General features: G+C 37.8%; 1 protein-coding gene across 1 annotated transcript in view; it reads left to right on the top strand.

The window, feature by feature from the left end:
* The window catches only part of Pkhd1 (PKHD1 ciliary IPT domain containing fibrocystin/polyductin), a 563,112-nt gene that overhangs the window by 491,815 nt on the left and 48,787 nt on the right, over positions 1-22,510 (top strand). Inside the window, exons 62-63 of the mRNA XM_008825215.3 lie at positions 14,456-14,591; positions 16,255-16,342. Of these exons, the coding sequence (XP_008823437.1) occupies positions 14,456-14,591; positions 16,255-16,342 (224 nt within the window). The remainder of the gene's footprint in view (positions 1-14,455; positions 14,592-16,254; positions 16,343-22,510) is intronic.

Raw genomic sequence — 22,510 nt, forward strand, 5'->3', positions numbered from 1 at the left:
TTATAATAATATCTGAATGAAGGATGATTTTTTTGAGTCCATGTTGAAATATATTGCAAGACTCAATATACTTACTCCTTATAATCATCTCCAAAGGATACTGAAATATGTTCCACCAGAACTGAAATGAAAGCAAAGCAGAAAAATGTACATTAATATTGAAGGCAAATTCAACTAATACATTTATTGAATTTTATGCAGAGTAACCATGCATACGGAATCTTAATTAATATTTTATGGCATATTTCCTTTTAACAATAAAGATGAGTGTATTGGTTTTCCTTGATAGACATTAATATCTCTCCTAGATGAAAAGAAAAATTCAAACAATTATTTTTCTAGATCAGCTCTATTTGAAGGGTCTTGGCAATCATTACTATAGCATAAAAAACAATTACTGATGTCCTTTGCTCATTATCTTTAGAACTTGATTATTTTTGCAAAACACAAAACTTTACCTTATTAATGAAATTTTCTATAGTAATATGAGTATCGGTGGTGCTAATACATCTTAGTTTTACTTAAATTATTTTAGTGTAATTTCATTTAGGCTTCACAGAAATTTTGTAGATGTGTTTTATATGTTTACCTTGAGATAAAAAGTTTTGTTTAATGCTTTATCGTATTTTGATCACCATTTCAAAATATCAAATATTCCAGTGAGTATTCATCCTTTAGTAGGAGATAAAAATCAATGACTAGAATATAAACAATCAAGGTGCATTAGGGGAAATCCTGCAGAGTGGATTGGGAATAAGGAGAGTATATACATGCATATTTGTGGAACACATCATTCTATCATGAGATATGAAATAGCCTATGAAAAATGCTCTTTATGTACCATCTTTTATAATCATCATGTCTTCAGTTTTGACTCAGATATTTCTATTCTAATAAAAAAACAGTGAGAGTGAATACTATGGCATTGATTTTCTGTTGGAATGTGTCATATCCTCCATCTCTCTCTGTTTCCTTGGTATATTAAGAGAGGTTTTCCAGACATAAGTAAAAAAAAATCTTGTGAATATAAAGTAAGTTGCCTCTAAATCACATCTGACAAAATTTCTGCAGAATGAAAAAGAGCATGACCCATAGAATTAAATGAAAATTAGTAAGAATTCCTATGACCCTTAACATTGCACAGTGTGGTAAATAGCCTTGGCCTTAAAGCCATACACAGGCCCCAAGGCCATGTTTGTGTCTTTCAGCTCTGATCAGCATCAGCTGGGATTTCCAGAGAACTCCCTAGAGAGCCATTGAAACTAATGAATTGACCTTGAGACAGCAGAGATGAGTCTAGAGATGCAGCTCCTTCATGGAAAACACTAAGGAAGTTGTCCAGAAGATGTACTCCAGAAAGGCCTCTTTAAAAAAAATGTTTTTATTAAATTTTATTGTATTTCATACAGAATATTTCAAACAATCTGAATCATCTTTATAGCCCCATCCCATAGCCCCATACCCTCTCATAGCCCCTCCACTGGAACCCATATACTCTGTCCTGGGTGTTAAGGCCCACTGTGTCGAGTCAGTGTCCCCAGACCTTCCCCAGTGCAAGTCCATCCACTTGTGGTTTAGTCAGAGCCTTCTCATCTATCTATCCAAACACCTATCATTTTCTTTTCTTTTCTTTTCCACATTCAAATATACAGCCTGTGACTTCTTGTCATCTATAGAAAATGGTGAGAGAGGTGCCTCCTGGTATTCTTGGCTTATATATCCTTTGACCCTCCCCAACATGCAGCTAAGGTTGACTGATTGGGTGGGAGGAGTAACTGACTCTCCCCTCGACACCTTGATGAGCGTGGGAAGGTGTGACTATGGCTTGTTGGCATAGTGATCAGAGGACACTTCCAGTTAACACTCTGCCCCTTCCTCTGGCTCTTACATTCTTTCTGCCAACCTCTTCCATAGAAGTCCATGAGCCTTGGAGTGGTGTTTAGTGTGTGATGATCTTCCTCCCATTTTGGCAAGGCATGAACTTTTGGGTCTCTGCATTGTCAGTTTTCCATGCGCTGTTGGTCCATTTCAGTGGGATCCCATTTACTATAAAAACACAAACAGCAAGAAGCAAGAACATCTAAACAGTGGCTGCTATGATAACTTATGGGTGTAAACACAAATGCTTGGACGGTACCTTAGCAGGTGCACTACATTCATCTAACAAAACAATTGCAATGGCCTCCCCACTGGGGCCTATATTCTCCCCTGCCACAGGGGGTTGGTCTGATCTACAGTACCAGATGTGTGTTCCACCCCTAGGAGTGGGCATTTTATCCAATCAAAAATTTGTTGGTTGTACATACACCAGACACTACACTATTGGACCAGCAGGAACATTTTGTTTGGTATGTTGATAGTGCAACATGAGAAGTCCATCATTGAGAAGAATTATAAGGAACAATTCTCTCCCAGTCATCTGCATATCGCTTTTTGGCACTGTGAAAGCCACCCATCCAGTGGCAGGGAGTTTCCAGCTTCGTCCAAGCTTGATTTCTCTCTGTCCTGCACTCACATCATCAAACACTGTCTTCAGCAATAGGGACTCTCCATCCACTTCCAGTGTACGACCGACATTACTGGCAATGTCCTTTATTGTTTTGGAGACCTCGAGGGACCCTCAGGCCAACAGCTCACTGGGGGGCAACCCACTGGGATTTTTATATAACAACCGTATTGCTTCTGGAAGGGCTTTCTTCCATCCCCATAGAGTTCCTTCAGTGCTTATAGCTTTTTTATTTAAACTGTATATCTGGAGAATTTTTCGCCTTTATTCCCATAGTTCTTTGTGTAGCCCTTCTTCCCCACCTCCCTTTTTATGCCTCTTATTATTATTTAATTGTACAGTAAAATTTTCAGGAGAGTACTACTTCCTAAAATATATTTTTATTGAATTTTTGCAATTTTCATAAAATATAGTTTGAAACTATTGAGATGCCCTTCCCTATTTGTACCTCCTCCCACTATCCCCTGCCCAATTTAATGTACACTCATATATATGTATATATGTGTGTATGATGTATGTATGATACAGCCTACAGAGTCCGATTTATGTCCCCAAATGTCCTTCAGTGTGGGTCCATCCACTGGGCCCACCAACTCTCCTATCCTGTAAGACGCTGTCTCTTCCCCTCCCAGAAGCCATCAATAGCTGAATGTTCTTTAGGTTGAGTTGGGATTTCTTACAAACTTCCCCATGGTTATGCTGGAATTTTGTTTGGTTTGAGCTTGCATAGGACTTGTGCATGCTGTCACCATTGCTGTGAGTTTATATGAGTAACTGCCCAGTTGTCTGGAAGACTGTTTCCTTGTGGTCATCCACCTCCCTCTGGCTCTTATAATATTTTTGCCTCTTACTCTGCAATGATGTCTGAGCCTTAGGGGGTAGAAGTTTGAAATAGGTGTCCTATTCAGGGATAAGCACTCTGCAGCCTCTTGTTCTCTGCATATTGGCCAATTGTGGATTTTTGTGTTAATCAACATCTGATGTAGAAGGAAACTTCTGGTGAGAGTTGAGAGATGCAGTCATTCTATGTGTAGAGATTTCATTGAGGATGAATAATGTAGGGTTAAGAGTCTCACAGACACTTTTCTCTGTGTTTAGAGTGTTCTGGAACTCTGTAATAGTATCCAACTGTTGCAAAAAGAATCTTCTTTGAGGAGTGGCGAAAGGTACATTTATCTACAAATATGAGAATATATATTTAGAATAAAGTAAGAAATTACATTGGTCTATGAATATGGCAAAAGTAGATTTTTCTCTAGGATCTATGACCTCTCTAACAATATGTGTTTGGCTATGTTTACAGTACCACACATGAGTTCCCTCCCATTGTGTGGGACTTAATTCCAATTAGGCAGCTGTTGATTACCCAAGATAAATGTGTGTGCCACTACTGCACCAATATCAAGAGTTTTCTGAGGTAGTCATTATTGCTTATTATGTTTTACAGCTGGGTAGAACCATTGATTGGTTTTCTCCCTTGGTGGCTTGTATAGTATCCTCTGATACCATGAGTGCTATTCTTCCAGGTCAGTTCCAGCTCAGCTGCTCCAAGTCCTGTGTCTGAACTATGCCATGTCATCAGCAATAGGGTCTTATCTTCAAGTTCCGGGTGGCAATCAAGGTCTGTGACAAAAGCCTGTGTTATTTGGGGAGTCATTTGGACTAACCTGACCAACAAGACAAAGGGTGGTTTCTCCTGCCTAGCACAGTATTTTTTGTTAAATACTTTTGGGCATATATGTGCTCTCATATATTTATCATATGTGTATTTTTAAGAAGCCAATAGCTTCTTAAAATATTGGGAGAAATAAAGTGACCACTTTGATTTGGGGTATGTGGGACATTCCCCCATTTTGATCCTTATACTCCTCTAATAACATCTGGATTTAAGCTTCCTCTTTTTGATTAGATCAGTTCCATGAACTTATTTTCCCATTTTCAAACTTTTGTTGACATTTGTTTTCATGTGCCATCTCTCTGGCTTTAAATTATTTTTACTCATTTTAAAAAAACATTTTATTTCTTATTTTTATTTTATGTGTATAAGTGTATTGCCTGCATGTAGGTAAGTGTACCCATGTTGTACAATGCCTGCAGAGGACAGAAGAGGCCATCGGATCCCCTGGAACTGGAGTTATGGACAGTAGTTAGCTGCCATGTGGGTGCTGAGATTCGAATCTGGGTCTTCTGTGAGAACAACCAGTGTTTTTAACCATTGAGCCATCTCTCCAGCCCCTCATTTTTATTCTTTAAGTGATTTAATTTTAGCATGTAGAGGGAAAATAGATAAACACATACTCATCATTCCATTTTTAAACTAGAGGTTTACCACCAGAATATTTTTTAATTCTTTTTTTATTTTTATTAATTCATTGCAAATTTCATACACTGAATTTTTATCACACTCATTGCCCTCCTCATCTCCTCTCAGACCCACCTCTCTTTCCTACTCACCGAACTTTTGTATCCTCACTTAAAAAAAATAAACCTTGAGTCCAATTTGTGCTGCTCATATACTCTTTTGTTTCTGGCCATCCACTGGAGTATGATCAATCTACCAGGGTCAACACCCTTAAAGAAACCTTACCCTCCATCTCCCAGCAGGTATCCTTTTCAAATAGCTCCTCAGCTAAAATTGGGACTTCATGACACCTGTGCATGCTGGAATTTTGTGTGGCTTGAGCTTGTATAGGTCTTGTGCATGCTGTCACAATTGCTGTGAGTTTATATAAGCAACTGTCTTTTGTGCCAGGAAACTTTAGTCATCTACCAACTCTGGTTCTTATTTTAATCATAGAACATGGAGTCACATGCTGGTACAAACCTGGAAGCTTCATTCCTGCTGGCTAGCTTTCATAGTGTTGGAAGATATTCTACATCCTACAGGAGGGGAAAACTAATCTTACCCACCTATGAACTCTGTGAGGTTCAATAATGACAGACATGGCAAGATATGAGCACTTGTGAAATAGTGGCATAAATGTCATGGGAGTTATCAATCACTTTCAGATTAGATTTAAGGCCTGCTCCACAGATTGAACCCACACCTAGTGCTATTATTATAGCTAAGAACCTGTGGCTCAATAGGGTATGACCCATAGGGGTGAGCCTACTACTACTATTCTGCTAATTACACAGTACTAAACTGACTCCTAATGACTTATTGTTATACCCATAGATTAGTGTGTCTCTCAGACCTCATTAGAGAAGCTTCTTTTTGCAATAGATGGTGACTAACACAAAGACCCACAAATGGTGAAGGTGCAGACATAAGGGACTGTAGAGTCTAACTATATCACACCTGTGATCTTATTTCTTTACACTAGGTTCTGGATTCCTGACAGGACATATTTAGTATTTCTCATCTTCTTGTCACTAGAACTTCACGTTTACTCTTGCATACCTTTCATTTCCTTTCTTTTTCTCTCCTGTCTCTAGCCTCATTCATTTAAAAAATATTTTATTTATTATTTTTATTTTATGTGTATGAGTGTATTGCCTGCATGTATGCAAGTGCACCCATGTCTTACAATGTCTGTGAAGGTCAGAAGAGGGCATCAGATGCCCTGGAACTGGAATTACAGATGGTTGTTAGCCACCATGTAGCTGCTGGGAACCAAACTCAGGTCCCCTGCAAGAACAACCAGTGCTCTTAACCACTGAGCCATCTCTCAGGCCCCTCACTCATTTTTATACTAGAAAACACTATAAATAGCATTGGAAAATTGTAGAATTAAGTCTATTTATCTCTCTAACAGAAGCTTAGGTAGGAAAATGCTAAAGCTATCTGTAGTTGGCAGAATTTATATGCTGACCTATCCAAGCTGTGCTTCTTTAATCTCCTGACCCCATGAATGATGAAGGAACAGTCTTATGATTACAGTTATGTGGCTCAGTTGACCTTATGATAGAAAGAATATCTTGAGTTTTCATAGCTGTGGAAGAGGAGGATTTCTTCTACCATAGAAAGAAGACAGAAGGGGAAAAAAGAGACATTCACACTAAGAAGGATCTGATTTATTAATATTTTTAAGGCTGAAAAGGCCACATGTAAAATATTTCAAGAAACTCAGGTGATGGCTCTGTGAGCAGTGTTTGCCTGGTAAGGATGATGACTGGAGTTCATATCCCCTACACCTATGTAAATTCTGGGCTGACATGTTGCCTACCTATAATCCCAGTGCTCAGTAGGCAGAGAGAGAGAGAGTATCCCCAGAGCAAGCTGGCCAGCCAGCCTAGCCAAATCAGCAAGCTCCGAGTTCAAGTGACACCCTGCTTCAATATGTAAGATGGAGAGTGATTGAGGAGACTGAAACTAATCTCTGGCCTCAACACATACAAGCACACATGTATACTTTCACCTGCATGCATATATGCACCCATATATATGTGAATACCCTTACATGGATGCACACTACACACACATACACAAAAATATAAAGAAATAAAAGAAAATAATTTCAGGCAGTTGCTATGAATACAGAGTGGACATTGACTGGCAGCTTCTGAGGAAACAAGGACCTCAGCCTGAATGTGGAATGTGTTCAAAAGGGATTGATCTTGAATACATTTCCATAAACACTGAACCCAGCCAAGGCTCTCTAGACTCTGTACCTCCCTGGAGATAATACATTTATATAACTCTAAGTCAACAGCTTTGTGATTATCTGTTATGCAGAAGTAAACATGTCACATAAATCTCTTTGCTTATGGCATTTCCATAAACTGTAGGCCCAGCAAACAAGTGCAGCAAAGAAGAGCATGGCATTGTGGGAATGCAGTTGTGTGTAGGTGGGTGTGTGTATATACCTATATTTTTATTTTTATTGAATTTTTGCAAATTTCATACATTTTGATCATATTTCTACCCTCTCCACTATGCAACCCCCAACCCCACCACATAGTTTCATGCACTCTGTTATATATATTAAGGTCTATTGAGTCAAATTTGTGTTCCTAAATGCCCTATGGTGTGGGTCCATCCACTGGAGTCTGGATAACCTATCCAGCATCACACCCTTAAAGAAAACACTTTTCCAGTAGCTATTGGTTGCCAATAGTTCCTTAACTACAGTTGGGCCTTCTTACGCACCTCCACATATCCATGCTGTGATTTTGTCTGGCTTAAGCTTATGTGGTTCTTGTCCATGATGTCATAATTTCTCTGTGCTTATAGGAGTAACAGCTCAGGTGTTTGGAAAACTCTATTTTCTTGTGCTTATACATCACCTCTAAATCACACGATCTTCCCCATCCCCCCTTATCCCTGAGCTTTGGGTGGCAGAGTTTTGATATAGGTCTCCTTTTAGGGATAAGCAGTCTTCAGTCTCTTATTCTCTACACATTGGCTAGTTGTGGACTCTGAGTTAATCACCATCTTCTGCATAAGGAAGCTTCTCTGGTGAGATCTGAGAGATACATTAATCTATGGGTTTAACAACAGGTCATTAGGATTCAGTTTAATAATATGTGTATTTAGCAGAATAGTAGCTTGCTCTCCCATATAGTATGTGACCTATCTGGCCACAGGTTCCTATGCCTGATATCAGCCTCAGGCATGGACCCTATTTGTGAAGCGAGCCTTAAGTCACATTAGGAACTTTGTAAGTTCCCCTTTCTACAGAAGAAGCTCACCTGGCATAAACAAACTGTGAGATTCAGTAGTTAGCACGCAGTGTAGTAACACTAAATCTTCTTAATCTTGTCCATTCTGCCACCTCCCAGATATTTGTTCTCTAGGGCAAAGATGTTTAAAGTGTCCAAGGTAGAATCTTTCTGTCAACATAAGAGAATGATTTTTCAGGACAAGGGAAATATTTACCCTTGAAGATAATGCCAGCCTGACTCTTTCCTTTCCTGTGGCATAAAGTTTCCAGTAAAGAATATTTTCATACCGTTTCTTTTTAAATTACCATACAAATCCACTATTTATTTTTTGAATTTAGTTAACAAAATATTGTAATTAAAATACTATTTTGTATATATTGCTTTATAAAAAATGAGCTATTACTATATAAGCAGGAATTCTACACAACTGAAAATTGTGCTTTATTTGCTAGCTTTTCAGAAAGTCTTCAAAGGGCTGGAGAGATATCTCGGCAGCTAAAAGTGCTGATTGTTCTGGCAGAGGACCCAGGTTTGATTCCCAGCAGTCACATGGTGGCTAACAACCATCTATAACTCCAGTTCCAGGGGATCTCTTGCCTACTTCTGACTCTATAGGTGTTGTATGACACAGGTACACCTACCTACATGCAGGCAATACACTCATACACACAAAATAAAAATAATAAATAAAATTAAAAAGTCTTCAAAATGATCTAGAGTTGTATTTCAGTTGGTAGAGTGCTTTCTTAGCATGAATGAATCTTTTGGTAAAATCCTTAGCATCATATAAATCCCGGGTGATAGAACACACCCATAAGTCTATCACGTGAGAGTGGAAGTCATGAGGAGCAAAAGTTCAAGGTCATCAGTGCATACAAAATAAATTTGAAATCAGAATGGCCTACAAAATGAAAGAAAAAATTCCTTAGTTTTTAAAAAAAGAAATTACACAATATCTGGCCTTATTAAATGGGAAAAAAACAGGACACTCACACTTTTTTGATGATGCCTGGTCATCAGTGAAATTATTTATTTCAGATCCTTATTTCTGCAACAATGCCCTTGGGGATTAGTGATCTTATACTGAATGTTCTGAGACCAGCGCATCTGTGATTGCTTCCAAGGCTTATATTTTTCCTGTGTTTTTCATTGTGAACAAGTTTTTAACTGAAATCTGTTAGTGCTGCTAACATACCTGCACCCAGCAATTCACTGTTCCATGCATAGGAGGTTCCAGTTCCCAAACTGAACCAATGTATCTTAAAATAAATCAATATTTATCTATAAACAGGGTAAAGCTCTAGGTAAATGTGGCAACCTCGTAAAATCTCATGTTTCAACATTTTTCTGTTTCTACGCATTGCTTGAACAACCATCATATCCAAAATATTATACCAATTTAAATATTAGCACATTACATTAAATATTACATGACTCCTGTGAAAATCTAGAGTTTAAAAATCAGTGGATAATCAGGTCATCATTTGATCAACTGTTTAATGAGAGTGTGTTATATCAAAACTCATTTCATCTATATATTTAATTAGTTCAACACGAACCAACCTATTCCCATTTTTCATAAATACAAGTATATTTCTGTTGCTGTAATAGTTGCTGGTTATAGTCAAGTTATAAAATTACTCTTACATTTCAAAGAGGACCTGAGCACTTTTTATTCATGTGATCATTCAGTTTTTATCACAAATACTGAAATATCACTATTAGTTTCTTTCTCATCTCAGTGAGCACAATACCTAGCAGAAATAACCAATGGGAGGAAAGAATTACTTTGGCTCAAACTCTGAGAGCACTCAGTCCAGCAAAGCGGGAGGGTGTACTGAAACATGGAAACAGACCTCATATGGTGGGCCAGGAAACAGAAAAGGAGAACTGAATGCTAATGCTGTACAAGCTTTTTCCGTTTTTTTTGTTCTCTCCAGGTCCAGTGCATGTGAAGGCCATAGCCACACTCAGCTGGGTATTTCCTCTTAAGTTAGTTCTCTCTGGAAAGACCCTAGTAGACATACCTAAACATTTGCCTCGACGTCTCCTAATTCCAGTTGACATTTGGGAGAGCATACACAATACTTTATTTGACTTTTCTACTCCGATAGCCTTATAAAATCTTCAGTGCTGTGTATTAAAACTTTTCAATTAGGTAGATCTTGAGTAGTTTCTGTTTTTTTTTTTTCATCACTCTTACTACTGTAGTAGCTCAGCATAAACAGAAAATTTTAACTATTTGCCTAGGATCTTAGTGGTTAGTTTTCATTCCCCTGAATAATTTTCATCCATAATTTTATTCGTGTTAGATTTGTCATAAAATGTTATTCTAAATAATTTACTAATGAACATATTTTAGATTTTGAGATCGGGATATAGGTCAGTGCTAGGCATGTAGCTCAATGGTATTTCAATTGCCTAGTGTGTGTAAGGCTGTGGGTTCCATTTCCGGCACCACACATACAAAATATTTTAGCTTTTGTTCCCTGAATTTTTGCTTTTGATTGAAATTATTGGAAGATGGATCATGTTTACTCATGATATACTGACAATTTGAAATGAATAATTTTAGGCAATTCCAAGAGTTTAATCATCAACAATATGGCATAGCAGGAAACACTGCTTGGAGAGTGTACCAAAAGTTCATGCTGGCCAGGCCAAGATGGGTTCATGACCTACATGTAGAGGAAGTACATGATGGGCACTGAGTTGTCAAAGTGTTACCTTACAAGATACAGTGGGGGCTTGTAATGTACCAGGATTGGAAGGATTAAACCATAGTGCCAATAGGAAACTGTCAGATCATAGACATTTCTTCCCTCTTGGAATGGGCAGTCACTAAGGGAGCTTGCCTGGGTTTAATAGCAATCATGAGGCTCATTAAATGTAATAAAATAGTTTGTATCATTTTTGTCTTACAGACATATAGGAGTATTCCCTAGGGGCAGAATGATGCATTTTATTTATCTTTGCATATCTCACACTGCCTTGAGCAATTTTTGTACACGAGGGCTAGAATATTGTCAAATGGAACTGACTAGTGAACTTACTTCTTTTTACTTCTAGGTTACAGAAGCAACCATAGTCCCTTTCGATTCAAGTCCCCTCATGGTACATATAGATGATATTACTTCAGTTAATTTACTTAACCTGTTTAAAATAAGACAGACCATAAATGCTCAGGGCATCTGGAAAATTTAACCAAAACAGGAGGGTTTTTTCTCTTTCCTTTTGAAAATTAGGAGCCTGGTTAGCAGCTTTGAGGAAGAGGTTAAAGAGGGACTATCTGAAATCCCACACACCACCCTCACACCAACACGGTAGGTCTTGTTGAGAGTCAGTTTCCAACCAATAGGATTTAGTTGTTTACACGTTTCCCAGGCAAACAAAAATCATCTCTTCTTCATGGGGTAAGCATGTCAGATCTAGCAGATTTAGAAGCACAAGTTGGAAGGCATACTGTTGATTTCCAAACTGGGACATTTCTACATTCTTGTTATTTTTCTTCTTCAGGCTGAACTTAAGCATTGGAGGGAGAAAATATATATTTCACATACCTGACTGAGTATTGGAAGCTGTTAAATGGTGGTTAAAACTGGAGGAGATGGAAGGAACTTTCCTCCCCCATTTTTTAAAGTTTGGCTGTAGGTCCTTCTGCCTGCAGGCTACAGTCACATTAGCAGTTGAAAATTGGATAACGACAGCACAATGACAAATCCAGGTTGCTTGCAATAAGTTGCTAATCCCTTTGCTTTAATATTGGAGCAGCGTGTAATGATGTTTGGACATCACTCCAGTTTACTGACGACCCCACTGGGGCCAGCAATAGAACCTTACAACTGTCTAACAAGGCATCAGGTGACTCCCGTCGTCACAGCAACGGACACTGGAATCTAATCTTCCCTCCATCCCTTCTAGCACCCAATAACGCCTAGATTATATAAGTGGCCCATCATTGCTTGGTAACTTGAATCAATTAACGTTAATTCGCACAATGCTATGATGTATTGTGATCACTTTCATTTCAGGGAAGGGGGAGAAATTGCTATAAGTCACCTAAAATGAGGTTGTCTGTGGTACTGAGGTATTAATTGGGTGTCCATATTAAATGCAAAAGGAGCCCCATCGTGAAAGGAAAGTGGATGAGTGACTCTCTTGGCTGCTATTGACCTATCAGAAGAAGACAGTGCCCTTTTCCTTTGCTTTTATCTATTACAGTTTTCCCTATTGCGTGTCAAGTTGATGTATTATAAAAAATTCATTTGGTGACCTTTCACCTCCTTAGCAGATTAAACAATTTCACTTCAATGGCATCATTAACAGGACCCTGCATTTAATGATGATTTCTCTAAAAGGCCACGGAGATTCGATTTTAAGCTAACAGATTTATTGCACTATTATAACATATCGTAAAAAACTGTACCACCTACGGTCAGGTTTTAGGATAGAAACTGCTTAAGAGTTTATGTGGAGCTTAAAGTGGTATCACCTTGGGATATGCTGCAGCAGCAAGTCTCTGACCTCCAGTGATATGCTGTTTACATTTAATAAGAGATGTTTGCTCACAATAAACTCGAAAGTGCGTCGGGGCAGGCCTTTCTGTGAATGTTCAGGCAGTTGCACCCCATCCTGTCATCTGTAGACACCAATGTACATATATCAGAATCTTTCATGGGCTTTTCAGTTTCCTTAACCCAGACTGCTTGCCTGTACTCTTCCCTCATCAGAAAACATTCAAGGACTTGGGTAGGGGAGAAGTAGGATCTGGTCCTAAAAACATTCTTGTAACTTGCTACCCAACAAAAAATAGAATAGAATAGATATAATAAGTTTAAAACTAGCTTGTTGCACCTCTTTATTTTAAAAAGATAGGAACCATAACCACTCAGGCTAGGCAAGTTAGTAAATGATGATTGTTGGGTGCTGAACTTCTGGAAAGCAATTCCAGCACCGCAGCTTGAGTTTCAGCTAGTGAATGACCAAGGGGTTGCTAGGATCATGTATTTGCATTCTGCCTGGGTAGGGAAGAATGCTTCCTATAGAAACTTCAGATTTTATGATCCATTGTATTTATTCCTCCATTATTTTCTCTTTCAGAACTAATGTTTATCTTCACCTGATATACAAACACCATCATTGATAAATACATGCTTTATCATTCCCACTCTCCTGAGGGAAGAAGACAGAAAATAGCCTAAGTGCCTCACAGATATATAATTGAGTCAGTGGTATAAAACATAATAAAAACTTTGTTAGATCAGGCCTAGACTATTTTGAATGTAGATCATCAAATCATACTGTTAGGCTAGTATTTATGAAATGTGCTATCTATATATCTACATTTAATTGCCAAATATATGTTGCATGCCTATGATATGTAATACATATTAGGCTAAAAGAAATAGTTCTTTTAATAAAATTGGATACATCTTTCAGCTTACGAAAACCCTGAGTAGAAGATATTCTGAGTTAGTATTAGTTCTATAACTATTTGTGCTGTCTTATCAAAAATTAATAGGTTTGAACAAAATGAGCAGTATATAGCTCACTCATTAACAGTTGCTGTTTATAAGACAAGCTAGTTAAGCTTTTATGAACCTCTTACTCCTCAAATGTAAGTAAAAGAATCTCCCTCAGAGCATCATTTTAAAGATGCAGTGAGTTTATACACAGAAAGTTAATAGTACTTAGCACACAGTGTCCAGTAAATATCCATTACAACCAAAATTTTCCCCAGATGATTCTTGCAATTGAAATCAATTAATTAATGCATAGCTATAGGATCTACTTAATGCATGTATATATAGAGAATGTAAATACAATGACAATTGTGGGGATTCAATCAAACCATGGTGTGCTGGCATTTTCTTCCTAGGTTTGGTCAGTGACATCTTGGTACTCTGTAATCAACCATGGTGGGAAAGCACTTATACCATGGACTGGAGCACGCTGAAAATCAGGATATTTCCTGAGAAAGCTGGCTTAACAGCCTAAGACTGAATGTATCCCTATCCTTGCCTTCTAATGATTTTAGTGTGATCATTTCTTTCACTGAAAATTATTTTTTGGCTGATTTAATATATAATGATTAAACAAATGACTTTATAATCTTTGCTTCTCCATTGCTTTAACCAGTTAATTTTCATCATGGCTAATCAATAATATATCACATATATAATATATGTAAAATATATAATGATTCACTACACAATATATTTATTGAGTTTTTAAAAATACAGATGAATGCAAATATTCTGTCATACAGTCCCATACACAAGGGTTACTGCACTTATCTTTGCAAGCTATGGGTATATTTATATTTGTTTTTATATATTTTAGAAATTCAAGCAGTTTCAAAACTGGAAATTTGATATATATTCGGCCCTACATACTTTCAGTCCTAGTGCAGCCTTCAGATGGAGAGGTTGGAAAAGAACTTCCAGTGCAACCACAGCTTGTTTTTCTGGATGAGAAGGTATCTCTTCATGACTGATTACCTTTTACAACATGTACTTTAGGTTTCTTCATCACTGATTCACATTGACAGAGCCAGCACTATGTAAAATTACATACATGTAGAACTTCTCAGGATGTTGATTATACTTTTAACAAATCACAATATATCTTCCTTGCATTTTCTATGAAGGCTCAAGATTGTTATAAAGGGTTAGAATGATTGTGAAAGTTAGAGGACTAATCCTGCTACAAGACAAGGAAAGTGCATCCATGAAATCTCAACCTTAGGGTTACTAAGCCCTGCTTAATGACGACATGGGTTGGCTTCCCAATGTGGATGGAGAAAATTTAACAAGATTCCACCTCTAGATGAAGAGCTATAAGCAATAAGTGGTTGCTGAGAGAGGGAGAATCAGTTTTCTTCAGGGATGAGTAGTCAGTCCCAAGCACATGTACATATGAGCAACACTAAATGAACTCATATATATGGTGTATGATATATGATATATATGTAACAGTGGTATTAAAGAAAAAGAGGTCATAAATTTGAGAGGTGTATAGAAGGAGATGGAGAAGGAGAGAGTGCAAATGAGATAAAGTACTCCTACATAAAATTCTAAAAACGACAAGGACAACAAGAAAATTCTGATACTTTTCCTTCCTAAGTACATTCTTTTTAAAATATATTTTATTATTTAAGGACTTCTTATAATGTTTTGATCAATTTACCCCACCCACTCTTCATCCAACTCTTTTAAGATCCACCTCACTTCCCTATCCCCCTACAACTTCCTGTTCTTTTAATAAACACATCAATTCCAGTTTCTACTGCCTGTTTGTTCCTGAGTATATGGGCATCCAATGGAGCATGGTTGGACCTGCAAGGGGCCACACCCATAAAGAAAACCGACTCTCCCTCTGTCAGAAGCCATCAACTGTCCTTAGCTCCTCAGTTGGAGTGGGGACTCATGAATCTCTCTCTCCTTGCTGGAATGTTGGTTGGGTTGATCTTGTGCAGGAAACCACAGGTGGTGTGAGTGTATGAATACAGTGATTCTGCAATATCCACTGTTTTGTTCTGGTCCTCCCCAATTTCTGGTTCTTAAAATCTCTCTGCCTCCTCATCTGCAATGGTCTCTATGCTTTTGTGAGGGAAAGGATGATATAGCTCTCCCATTTGTGGCTGTGTAATCCATAGACACTAATTCTATTGAAGCACATTCTTGAAGTTTGCCTCTCACCATGCCTTTGATGAAATCTCACCTTTAGTCTCCATGGACTCTGGTTATATTTCATCATCTTCTTTTGAGAGTGCTGGAGATTGAAACCAGAATCTTGTGTATGGTAAACAAGTGTTCCAACACTGAACTACATAGCCCTGTCTGGCTTTCTTCTCTTGACCTGTCCTTCCTTATTAACCTTCAATTTATGAGACTTTTATAAACTAAGTTTTCCTTTCTGTTCTTCACTGCCTGCTTTAAATTATCACACAATAATATCCACTATTTTCTTTCAACAAACTAAAATTGAAGTTGTTAATGTGAAGTAACACATTAATTACTTCCTTCTATTGAATAATATGTACTTTATGGCATCTTTGTGTGAATAATTTCCTATTGTAGAAAACCACAAAAAATGGTCTTCTGAATCTAACATTTTCTCTTTTCTACTACTATTTCCAGAACAGAAGAGTAGAGTCACTGGGGCTCCCCTCAGAGCCGTGGATTATTTCAGCTTCCTTAGAAGGTGCAACAAATTCAGTACTAAAAGGTAGGTGTCTGTAACTTTCAGGTTTCTCTTACTACTTTGCATGGCAAGTTTTGCGCTTGTTCTGGTTTTCATTCTTGTAACAAAACACATGAAGTTGGAAACTTTATAAGGGAAAGGAGTTTATTTGGTTCATACTTCCAGCCTTTCAAGGGCCTAATGACCATCTGTCTAATGGGTTATATGAGGTGTCACATGGCAAGAGAGAGAGAGAGAGAGAGAGAGAGAGAGAGAGAGAGAGAGAGAGAAGAGAGAGAGAGAGAGAGAGAGAGAGAGAGAGAGAAAAGTCTCTACCTTTTAATAAAGCCATCAGCATTTAGTAATGGGGGTTCATGTCCTTTTCTGGTCATATTTTTCTTTTGCTTCTACTGAATATGTGATTTGTAATATTTTCTGTGTGGATACATTTCATTTTTAGAAAACTTCACAAGTACTCCTGTGGATCCCAAAGACCCCTTCCACAAACAAATAACTGGATTAAGTTTCCATCATCTTAATATCATCCAAAAGACATTGAATTTCAGCACAGTAATACTAGGGAGACATGTTCCCATCCTATCTAAACCATTGCAGCCCTCATTAGGAATTCATAGCAAACCTGGATATGCTCGAGTTCACCGAATTCTTCTGCATTGTCTGTCAACAGTGCCAAAGTGTATGAAAGGGAAGACTAGGCTGGCAGTAAATATTTACATTACCTTTGTGGCTAAGCCTTAAGTCCTAGTTTCTCTATGAACTACCAGTGCTCCTCTGGTAAATGCTTGTTTGGTACCTACTTACAGATTGGCTTTGGAAACAATTTTCTGAGAACACTGTGGTTTCTTTGAGGGAAACAGAAACATTCTCAATTCATGAAGAATAAATGCATTATACTTGAAAGCGTCTGATACAGAGCAGACCCTCAGAGTGTTTTGACTTCTCTACCATTTTTTAAACAATGCCATCTCCATCCACTTTCCTGGAAGCTGGTGTATAAGATGATGAAAATGTGCATAATTAAAATGATGATTCCTGAGTTTTGGATGAAGAAAGTAGATGTGCATATTCTGTAGAGAAGCCCAGGCATGTACATTTTAAACTATGGTCAAAGAAGAAGCAAGCATATATGACATGATTTTTATGTGAAAAGTAATTTCCAAGTTTTATTTTATTTATTCAATTTAATTAATTTCAGATTTTTTTGAAACAGAGTCTCTCTGTAGCCAGAGCTGGCCTGGAACTCACTTTGCAGACCAGGCTGGCCTCAATGTCACAAAGATTCACCTGCCTCTGCCTCCTGAGTGCTGGAATTGAAAGCATGTGCCACCACATCCGACTTAGTTTCTGAGTTTTAAGCTCTGACAATCTGACCTAGAAAACAAACTGACAGTCATACAGATACATAAATAAGCACTCACTTGAAATATACTCAAGGAGATTCAAAGTTGCTTACAGGTATGCCCCAGTTGTCTGTTGCTGATTAAGAGCTCAGAGTTTGCACGTATTAGCTTTGGTGTCACTTGTCTTTGTTTTGAAGTTTTCATAATATTCTGTTATTTTGGAATAGTTCAATTATTCCAATTTTAAATTTAAAAAGAGTCCCAGAATTTGATCCACAGAAGATATTTTAAGGAGAATATGTTTTAGAGAGAGAGAAAGACAAAGAAGCATTGTAACTAAGAGGAAAAAAAAGAATGAACTTACTCCTCAGGGAGGTAAGATAGTAATGGGTTAGAGGCAGATAGCAATGGGTTCTGGAATCATAGTGGGGATTCAGGACTGGCCTTCAGTGAGGTGCAAAGCCACTGGAAGACTGTAAGTGGGCTAGTGACAAGGTCTGCATTCCATGCTTAGATGGTTACTCTGCCCTGACGTGTGGTTGGAGAGACACAGGAATGGGACTGAGTCAGCTGGACAATGACTGCAGATCAAAATGCACAGACTCAAAGTGCCTTCTAGAAGTAGAATCCAGAAATCTATAGCACATAAAGGAAACCAGGATTAAAGGGTGACTTCAAAGTCTAACTTTAAGATATTTATTGGAGTTTGGTGCTACTTACAGAGACGGGCAACATTAGAGGAGAAACGCAAAATGGTAAGTGCCTGGATGCTGGACCAAATTAAGACAAAAGGGGATTTTTCCATGTGTGTCTTAAATTTTGAGGCAAAAGGAGAAAGATTTTGTCTTAAACTACTGTGGTTTGTGTGCCAGAATAAAAAGAGATTCATGAGCCAGGAGTGGTGGCACATGCCTTTAGTCCCAACACTCAGGAGGCAGAAGCAGGTGAATCTCTGTGAGACTGAGGCAAGCCTAGTCTACATAGGGAGTTCCAAGCCAGCTGTGGCTACTAAGAAAACTCTGTCTCAGAAGAGGGGGGCTCAGGGAAATTGATTCTCTATAGCTCCCCTCTTCACACTAACCGCCCCCCAATATTATTAGCTTGTTATTTCAATTTGGAATCTTCTTGCTGATGTGTGCTGCAACGGGAGTCTTCAAACTCCAAAAGGCCCTTGAGTTCTTCTCAAACCATAGGTAGGATTGTTGTCTTTTTCACTGGGCATGTAGCTAGAGGTAAAGTACTTGCATAGCATATAATGCATACTGAGTTCAACCCCCAGTACTGAAAGAAAAACAGGAGAAGGAAAAGGACCCAATCATGTATAGTCACAGATGAATAAGTCAATTCTAGAGCTGTTACCCTTAGGTGAAAGTTTACTTTAGCCCAGTCTGATAAAACCAATAATATGCTGCTTCAGAGGAAGACTAAAACTAGCTCATGTCTTTGAGCAGATCAGAGGAAAGTTGTTTTTTGTTTTGTTTTGTTTTTTTTAGTTTTTTTGAGACATTAGCCCCAGGCTGGCCTGGAACTCACAGAAATTCACCTGCCTCTGCCTCTGCAAAAGGCATGCAACACCACACACTCAGGCCAGAGATTTTTAACAGCGAAAAGATTAATTCCTTCATTTTTTTCCTAAGTAGCTTCAGTGAGAAAACTGATCAAATACCCCATAAATTCAAATTAATTAAAATAATTCTTATGTAAGTACATTAGTTAGTTTTCTTGTTGATGTACCAAAATGCTAGATAGAAACAACTTAAATGAAAAGGGCTTATTTTAGCTCATGATTTAGGAAGGGATCCAGTCTATCATGGTAAGGCATGGTGGTGGGAATGTAAGGTGGCTGGTCACATTGTGTGGACATTCAGGAAGGAGGGAGCGATGAATACTGGAGATATACTTACTTCCTCCTTTTAGTCTTTTTTGGGACCCCAGACCACAGTAATATTCAGGGTGGTCTTCTTTCCTTAGTTAAACATCTTTGAAAACATTCTCACAGAAACACTCAGAGGGGTGTTTCCTAGGTGATTCCAATTCTTCTCACGTTAACAGTAGATACTAACCATCACAGGAGGTCATGGAAAATAGTTTTAGCAAGTCTACACCTGCACCCCCACAGACTCTATCCCAGATAGACTGCCTTGGGGTGGGAGGACAACATAATAGAGTTAATCAATTTATATTGTCTGTTGAATTCAGAATTGTTGTATCATTTTTAAAACCTAGAACAATCAAGTCTCTGAGCTAAACGTTTGTATTGCTTTTTTAGATTAGGAAGACTTTCTAAATATTGGCATATTTGTTGCTTGAAAATAACAATGCTTCAAAAATAGGGACATTGGGTCATTTTTCAATAATAGCAAAACAAAACAATAATAAAAATGACCTGTTTTATGCCTAAACATTTATTTGTATCATGTATCTTCAAGAAAACAGCAAGGAATCTTGTGAAGTTTTGCAATTCATTCATCCTAGCAACATGTTTTACATCCACTGGCCATTTATGCTTTTACTGATGTCAGAATAGTCACATATGTATAATGTAATGACATTTCGGTAACATGTTGGAAGCTAGTTCCAAAGCAATGAATCATGGACATTTTAAAATTAGTATGCTATGGGGCTAGAGAAATGGCACAGGCTGCTCTTGCAGAGGACCCAGGTTTGAATCCAAGCACCCACATGGTGGTTAATAGTCATCCATAACTCCAGTTCCAGGAGATACAACACCCTCTTCTGACCTCTGTGGTCATCACATGACATGTGTGTGCTTACATATATGCAGGCAACACACTCATACACATAAAAAGTTACTATGATGTGTCCATAATTTAGCTTTTTTCTTTATTATTTAAAAAAGTATTCTTTGAGAATGTCACATATCTATATAATATATTATGATTCTATCCACTCCCCATGGCCCCACTCCAAGTCCCCTTGGACACCCCACATACAAATCTCTCTCCAAACTTCAGGTCCTCTGTATTTGTTATTCCACCATATCCCGCTAATGCTGCCTATATGTGTGTAAGTGTGAGGTCATCTACTGGAGGCTGTATAGCCTCCCTAAAATCTTACTATCCCTTCCTTAGGCTCTATCCACTGTCAATAACTCCTCAGCCACATGTGGAGGAGTGCTTCTGTGAGCCCTTCCTTCATCCATGCTGGAACGTTCACTGGGTTGACCTTGTGAGGACTTTATGAAGGTAGCAATAGGTGCTGTGAATCCATCAATGTGTTAGTAATGTTGTGCCCAGAGGACATCATCTCACCATACTTCTCCACATCTTTCAGTTATTAGATCCTTTCCATCTCTTCTTCCATGATGTGCCCCAAACCTTGATATGGAACTGATAATTAGCTTACAGTTAGGGCTGAGCACTCACAGGCACTTATACTCAACACTTGACCCATTTATGAATCTGTATTAACTGATGTTCATTATAAAAATAAGTTTCTCTGACTAAGGTTGAGAGCAGCACCAACATGTGGGTATAAAAATAAACATTTAGAAGGTAGTTTGACAACATGAACTTTTAGGACAGTAACAATAGTAGATTCTCCTGTAGTGCCTATGGCCTTCTCAGCCATGGACTTTTTGATCAGGTCTACAGTACCAGGAACAAATTCCTTCCTGTGGAGCAGGCCTCAAATCCAAACAGAAATTTGTTGGCTGCCCCCATAAGAGTCATGCCACTATTGCACCAGTGGCAACATCTTGCCTGGCAAGTCAGTATTGCAGCATTCGAGATCCTGCATTAAGTCTTCTTTCCCCTAGCCAGAGGTCTCAAAAAACAGGATAGGCTATTATTATTGCTTTTGCTCTTAGTTACCCAACATAACTAAATGGCAAGACCATATGTTGAAGACAACACCCACTTCAGGTGCAGGACAAATCTGGAAAGAACCTTCCCTGATAGCTAGCTTTTCTAATGCTAGGAGGTTACATGCTTATATATTTTTAAATAATTGATCAAATGTCCTTATCCTTATTCTAAGTTGAAAGATTATTTACAGTTCTTTAAAAATTGACTTCTTAACTTTTTTATTTTTAAAAAATTATTTATTTAATAAACACATACTTAGAAGAAGCATTTCATTACATCAGCATTGATATATTCAATAACAATTTTCTGAGCTAGGCTGCATCTTTACAAAATTGGCTGTACATGTTTAGGTTTACAGTTGAATTATTACAATTATACAATATTGTACTCAGTATAAACTCTATAAGACATAAAATTAAATGAGGTTTTAACGTTAAAAAAGATCTCCACTTCATTGTTAAAATACACAGTTTCATACAGAAAAATTCATTTTAAGGCAATTGACATTGAAACGTTTTCACATGCATTTCTAATCTCTATACATATGACTATTACTGGTCACAGTTGAAGAATTATTTTTTAATCATTATACTTTTCAAAATTTTTGATAACTACATGATTAGAAGCTTTTCACTACAGCTTTAACCTATTCAGTAACACACTCCAGAGCAACAGTGCATTTCTTTCACAAGTGGGTGCAAGTTTGTAGGGTCACAGTTGAATTAATATAGTTATAGATATTATTGAACTCAGTATAAGCCGTGTAAGACATAAAATTGGATGAGATTTTAGCCTTTAAAAAACATCTCAATTTCATTTTAGAATATATTGTTCCTTGCAGACAGACTCATTGTTTTTGCTACTAATACTGAGATGTTGGTGCTTGCATCTCTAATCTGTACATATCTGATTATTACTAGTCATATTAAGTTGCACTTGGATCCTTGGTGCCTGTGTATGTCTATAAAGTCATAGGGCAGATTTCAATGGTATTGTTTATCACCTCTACTAATTAGCATGATGGC

Source organism: Nannospalax galili, unplaced genomic scaffold (assembly GCF_000622305.1).
Source record: "Nannospalax galili isolate Female #2095 unplaced genomic scaffold, S.galili_v1.0 scaffold329, whole genome shotgun sequence".
NCBI classification, from domain to species: Eukaryota; Metazoa; Chordata; class Mammalia; order Rodentia; family Spalacidae; genus Nannospalax; species Nannospalax galili.